Here is a 6,324-nt window from a genome sequence, read left to right as displayed (position 1 = left end):
TTGATGGGCTTGGACTGGCCCTAGGGAAGAACTTGTCAGGCCTCACCTGTCACACCTGGCTGGTCACACGGCCTTGGGCCTTCTGCACCCCAGGGAGGGGTCTGCTTTCTCTGAATGAATCATCCCGCGGAGGAAATGAGAAAGGGGAACAGGGCATGGTCAGGGCTGGCCTGGGGTAGCCCCAGAGTGGATGGGCTGGCAGCGTGTGTGTGCACCTGTGCGAATGGCCCACAGCTCCTGACACCCCTGGGGGTGGGGGTCACAGCGCCACTACCACCCTTCTATGCCCTGACCTGAGCTCCCCTCATCAGGGTCCCAATCTCAGCTGAAGGGGTCCTCAGCTTAGAAGGTCTTAGAGGTGGAGGGAAAACAGCGCCCCCTAGGTAGGGTTCCTGGGGGGCCCTCAGGGCTGCAGCCTCACTGAGCTGAGCTCTCTGGAGGGAGGGCGCACATTGAGATGTACCCTTGCCCAACATCCCCCAGGCCCTGATGGGGGCCAACCATCCATTGAACAATCAGGACTGCTGTTTGAGTGTAACTCATGCATAGCTGAAAGTATTTGTCAAATGAGTAAATTCATGTCTTCCGTGAGGAGAGTGCTGTCCGGTCTGCCCAGACCCCTCCCCTCCACTTTGGGGACCACCTTTTCCCCCATGCCTGTACCTTTCCCTCCTCCCTTCCAGAGGCACCCGGCCTGGCCACATGTTCAGGCTGGACATCTGACCCATCTTGGGAGAGATCTATCAAGAGAGGGACCCTTGTCCTGGGTGGGGGGGTCTCAAAGCCAAGGCCACTCCAAAGCCATCTTGGCTGCATGTGCCTCTCAAAGGCCCAGCCCCCGCAATTCTGGCTCTGCTAGGCTGCTGCAGGGTAGGCCTCGCCGTTGCCCCAGTCCCTTGTCTGATGAGACCCCAGCCTCTGGGGCCTCCAGGGAGTCCCCTTGGAACACACAAATTGGATGCTGGGATGCAGTTAGGATTCTGGACCACTGAAAACCTGTACAATAGTTTATATATTTATTCTTAAGCAAGTTATCAATAAAAAATTTAATACTAAAATGCCTTTACATAGAGTTTGCTGTTCATAAAACCTTTGCATTTTTTTGTTTGTTTGTTTTTAGTGTTTACATTGAAAAAAAAATCAACCATCCTCTTAGTTTACACATTTACATGAGTCGTGCTTTTGCCAGGTTTAACCACGGTGGGGGGCCGCGCTGTCCGCACACACACGGACAGAGGGGATGAGAAGAGAAAAGCAAAGGACAGAAGTTCACAGACGAGGGAGAATAACCAACAGGAGGGCAGGAGGGCCAAGAAAAGGCTGCCTGTTTTGTTCGTTCCTGCCTTGCAGACTGGGGTTGGAAGTAGCCTCAGGTTCTAGTGTCCATGGCTGGGCCTTCCCCACATGCGCCTTGGCAACTGGCCGTGTCCTCTCCACGGCATCTTTCCACTTCCCCAGCCGCCAGCAGGACCTTGGCCGCCGTCTCCAGGACGACCACCAGGAATGAAATATTGCACTCGAGCCGAGACAAAGGGGAGAGCTGGGGTGGGAGAGGAAAGCTGGGGTGCAGGGGAACCCCTCCCTGTCCCTGTACTTTCCTTGGAGCCGCCAGGAGCGGGGGAGGGGCCCTCCGGGTGGGCGGGGTGATTTCCTGGTTGGAAAGAAAAGCGGGCCCAGGCACCCGCCGACTCATTTCCCAGGTACCTGGTGTGGGTCTGTGGGTCACACAAGAGCCCATGCTAAGGAGCAGTGGCTGACGTGGGGGGCATTCCTGGGGCTCTCAGGGAGGCCAGGGGACCCTTAGTGTGACATGGGAGCATGGAGCCCTCAGTGCGGTTTTTAGGGGGGAGGGAAGGGCTGTTGGGTCACGGGCCTGGCTTGCCCTGCCTGTCCCCCTTGGCCTCAGAAAAAGTGAAGGGGTGACATATTCTCCGGGGTTACTAGGGTGGTGCTGAGGGTCTGGGACACGCATGCGGCACAACAGTAATTATGGTGCTGGGCAGAGCAGCGCTCCTTATACCCGAGGCTGGGGTGTGGGCAGGAGGAACCCTGCTCTGGGCCCCAAGCACTAGCCTGCCAGGTCATCGGCCCTGCCAAGCGGCTGCAGAAAAGGCCTGCAAAACTCCATGTGAGTTGGGGAGGGCCAGTTCCTTTCCTGCTGAGTGGAGGCTAGGCAAGATGGTCATTGAAACGGAAATCGGAAATAACTTGGAATATTCAGGAAATCAAATCAAAACATCATCCTTTCATATTGATAGTTTAAAACATTTGTTCATTTTTGCTTTGTTTTAAACAGAGGTAAGATACATATGGCTGCAGTCACACTCTTGGGCTGGGGAGCCTGCTTCTGGCATCCCTTCTACCCCCCAAGGGACCTTCATCATCGACCTCCCCCAATACTTTTTTATCCAGGAGATGAATTAAAAGGAAATAAACTCGAGTGTGACTTCCATCTTAGACAGTCCCCCCAAGAGGTCAGCAGGTATAATCTAGGGTTCTGTCTGATCCCTCCTGTGGCCTCTGGCCCCTCGGACCATGCCCCAGCTGCCTCTGTTGTCACAGACGCCCCAGTTGGAACTCAGCTAGGCTGAGGAAAACAGTGCATTTTCAAAGAAAACCCCCCAGAACAAAATCTCTACACACACACATACACAGACACACACACACTCACCCACACACACCCTTGTCACGCGTGTGGGGAAAAAAAAAAATCCTTTTCCACTTTTTTTCCATAAAACTTCCCCGCAAGGAATACAATATTTACATAGAGAAATAAATAGACAACACACCTGATTTCTGCTTTCCCTGGTGGGAGACAGTCGGAGGTACTAGGGAAAATATGGCTTGGATTCTAATCTCTCGTGAACTGCCGATGCGGGAAAACAGAGAGGGCTGGCGGATCCCAGTTGGGGGCACAGCTGACCCTCCGCAGCAGACGGATGGGACTGGGTTCCAACGCCTAAAACTCTCTCGCTTTCCAGGGAAAATAATAATAATAATAATAATAATAAAAAGCCTGGATCTTGCCTTGGTGGGTTTGCATATTTGCTCAGACTTGCCCCTCCGAGGTGTGGGCCAGCCTCCTACTCAGAGGCGTGGGGCTGCATCCTCACGTGCCTGTGGCTTGCACGCCGGGCACCGCTGGGCGGGTGGGTCACCTGCGGCCGTCCGCGCAGAGTCAGCACAGAATGGGCACGCCGTCGGCCGTCACCAGGCGCCCCGTGGTGGGGTCGTAGGTGCCCGCCAGGTAGTAGAGGTCCCGTCGGTCCTGGTACTTGCGGCTCCGCGTCATCTGCTCGTACTGCTCGCGCCCTACGACCTGGCACTTGTGGGAGATGGTCTGCACGTCGTTCTCGTCCTCGTGGCAGGACTGGTACAGCGCGTTCTGCCGGGGAGCGGGGTGAGGAGCGCCTGGGGTCAGGTCTGGCATGGGACAGCACACCCCACCCGACCCCGGGACCCTCAGCTCTGGATAAGATTTTAACCGTGTGGCGGGGGAGCCGGCACCTAGAGCCCCGGCGGGTGGGCAGAGTGCAAGAAACACTTGTTTCTGCACCATCTGCAAACACGGTTCTCAGGGAAGACAGGAGTGTGTGCTGGGGGTGTTTAGGGTCTCAGATCGATTTGGGCAGGCAGGGACCAGAGGGTCTGCTGTAGGGGGGCGCTGCTGAGGGCGGGACCTGCTTGGTGCTACATGCTGCCATGGGTCACTGCCCCCACGAGGTGAAACTGTCACCCACTCCACTAGGAGTCATAGAAGCGGTCACAGAGGGATCCAGGTGGCCTGGCTCAGGGCCTGAGCCCTCAGCCATGTTACTCCCTGTGGGGACCATGTGACCCTTAGGAAGAGGCACCTTGAGGTGTGGGTACAGGGAGGTGGCATGTTCATAGGTGATCATTCCCCTTCTTCCGACTGCTGGTGCTAGTTGCTAAGATACCTCTTCCCAGACCCCCACTCTGAGCCTGCCCAGACCCCCGGGACCCCTGCCCTCCACCAGGCGGCCCCACCTTCCCGTCGCTCTGCCGCTTCCCCAGTTTGGTCTCCTCCGGATGGTAGAACCACTTGACCTTCACCACCATGTTGCTGCCCCACGACTCCCACATGCTCTCGATGCGGCCGATGTAGGGCAGGTTGGGCCGCCCGGCTGACAGGAAGACCGCACAGTCCCCGATGCGAAGCGTCTCCTTGCCCCGGACGATGGCCTTGTAGAACAGCTTCCTGGCCTTCCCCTTCATGCCACGCCTCTGCAGGAGACAGCCAGGGGCACAGGGTGGGCAGGGGGCACAGGCCGGAATGACAGAGAGCGACAGTATGCAGGAGAGACAAATGGCAAGTCTTGAGGGCACTTGCGTGGGCCAGGCCCACCTACCTGCGTGGGGTTCCCCGACCACTTCCAGAGCTGCCGGGCGGGCAGGAAGGCTGAGATCTTTGGCCGGTTTTCCACGGAGGGCAGCCGCTGCCTCCGGGACAGCTCTTTGGCTTTGGAGAAGCTCAGGGCCTCCTTGCGCTTGAGCCGGGATCTGCTGCTGCTGGGGCCCGTGCCCGCGCCCCCAGCGGCCACGGCAGCCCTGGACAGGAAGCAGCGCTGGGCGTGCGGGTGTGGGCCGCCCCCCTTGGAGCGCAGGGCCTCAGGCTGGGCCAGGAGCGCGGGCACTGGGTGGGTGAGGCATGTCTGCAGCAGCAGGGCAGGGTCCTCCTCGTCCGAGCTGTAGGAAGAGCCCTCGTCGTCCGAGGAGCAGAGGCTGGAGGTGGACAGGGAGCCCGAGGAGGAGGAGGTGGATGAACCCGAGGACGAGGAGGACACGGACAGGCGGGCGAGGAAGCGGGAGGGCACGCCGGGTGCCAGGCCAGGCCCGTCCTCCTCCTCGTCTGAGTAGGAGCTGTGGCAGTCACTGTCGCAGGGCAGCGGGTACTCGGCCTGGCCGGCGAACTTGCGCAGCGCCAGCCCCATGGGCAGCGGGTGGACGGGCGCCCGTCCCTTCCTGTCCTTGCCCACGAGGGCTGGGTGCCCGTAGCTGGGGCTGGGCAGGGGCCTCCCTGGCCTGGGCCCCGAGTCCTTGTCGCCAGCGTGTAGCGCCTTGCAGTTCTTGCTCTTGGGGGAGGTCACGCCCTCGTGGTCCAGCTTGACCAGGAACTCACCACCTGTCCGCCGCCGCCCACCCTTCTCAACCTCGGCCTTCTTGGCCCGCAGCAGCTTGTGGGCCCCCCCGGGCAGGCCAGGCCCGGCCCCGCCGACAAAGGGCGCGTAGGAGCTGGCCAGGCTGCTGAAGGAGTCAGCGCGGAAGCCGTTGCCGAACACGGGTGGCGCCACGCTGTGCACGGGGAACAGGGCCTCGCGGGCCCGCAGCTTCTTGGCGCTGCCGTTGAGCTGGAAGAGGTTCTGCAGCACGCCTGGCCCCTTGCTGCCTGCCGCGGCCACCGCCTTCCGCTTGGTCTGCGCCACCGCCGACCAGCTCAGCAGCGGGCTGCCCCGGCGGCCCAAGAAGTGGTCTGAGGCCCCCGCGGGGGGCTTGGCACCAGAGGTCAGGAGCTCTGTTTTGCCTGGGGAGAGGCCAGGTAGAGTCAGAGAAACCACCCTCCCACCCTTCCTTCCCCCCGACTCCTGAGGGAGTTCCCCACCCGAGGTCCTGTGAGTACCAGCTTTGTCTTTGCCTGTGGATTTCTTCCCGGAGGTCTTTGAGGCTTCGGACCCGTCATGAGCCTTAGGAGACAGGCTGGGAGCGGTGGCCTCACTGGGCGGGGGCGCCTCACAGGAAGATTTCTTGGTCCTCCGGCAGCTGCTGGACACCAGCAGCGCTGGCGAAGGCTCGGTGCCTGCAGGGTGGACCAGTGGCCTCAGTGCTGTGCTGCCGGGGTGACCTCTTCCCCATGAGCCTCCTCTTGGGAGACCAGGGAGCTAATGTCTGGACCCAGGAGAAGCCCACCCGAACTCCAGCCATATGGGCTGATCCAGGAAGGAAGGACGCCACCCTGGAGGGCCCTGGGGCTCACACTGGATCTTGAAGTCTGGAGGCAGTAGCCTGATGTTGGAGACAGCAATGTGGCCAGTGTCCCCGTCGTCGAACTCCACCACCACGGAGTCCAGGTCCTCTTCCTCATCACTGGAGGTGCCTGGAGATAGGGCCCACCTGAGCACACCGCCCTCCGCGCCGGGCCCAAGAAGCTCTCCCCAGTGGCCGGGTGGCCAGGACAGGAGAATGATGGGCTGGGCTCTGGAGCGCCTGACAAATGATGCTGGGACATTCTGCTCCCTGATCACATTTGACCTTGGAGCTGCCGTGGCAGCTGGGAGCAACCCACCTCCCCTCCACCTCCTGAAGTGC

At 60.2% G+C, this 6,324-nt stretch overlaps 1 protein-coding gene across 8 annotated transcripts in view; it reads right to left on the bottom strand.

Annotated features, from left to right (window-relative positions):
• Positions 1-994: 994 nt before the first annotated feature.
• The window catches only part of BAHCC1 (BAH domain and coiled-coil containing 1), a 68,799-nt gene continuing 63,469 nt past the window's right edge, over positions 995-6,324 (bottom strand). For all 8 annotated transcript variants that reach the window (XM_065908969.1, XM_065908966.1, XM_065908972.1 and 5 more), the window contains 5 exons: positions 5,993-6,112; positions 5,639-5,815; positions 4,371-5,542; positions 4,009-4,245; positions 995-3,385 (listed from right to left, as the gene is read on the bottom strand). In XM_065908969.1, coding sequence (XP_065765041.1) covers positions 3,179-3,385; positions 4,009-4,245; positions 4,371-5,542; positions 5,639-5,815; positions 5,993-6,112 — 1,913 coding nt within the window. In that variant the 3' untranslated portion in view covers positions 995-3,178. The remainder of the gene's footprint in view (positions 3,386-4,008; positions 4,246-4,370; positions 5,543-5,638; positions 5,816-5,992; positions 6,113-6,324) is intronic.

This window comes from Muntiacus reevesi, chromosome 18, assembly GCF_963930625.1.
Source record: "Muntiacus reevesi chromosome 18, mMunRee1.1, whole genome shotgun sequence".
NCBI lineage: Eukaryota > Metazoa > Chordata > Mammalia > Artiodactyla > Cervidae > Muntiacus > Muntiacus reevesi.
Note: the sequence above shows the minus strand (reverse complement) of the source record. Positions and strands in the feature narration are given on the sequence as shown.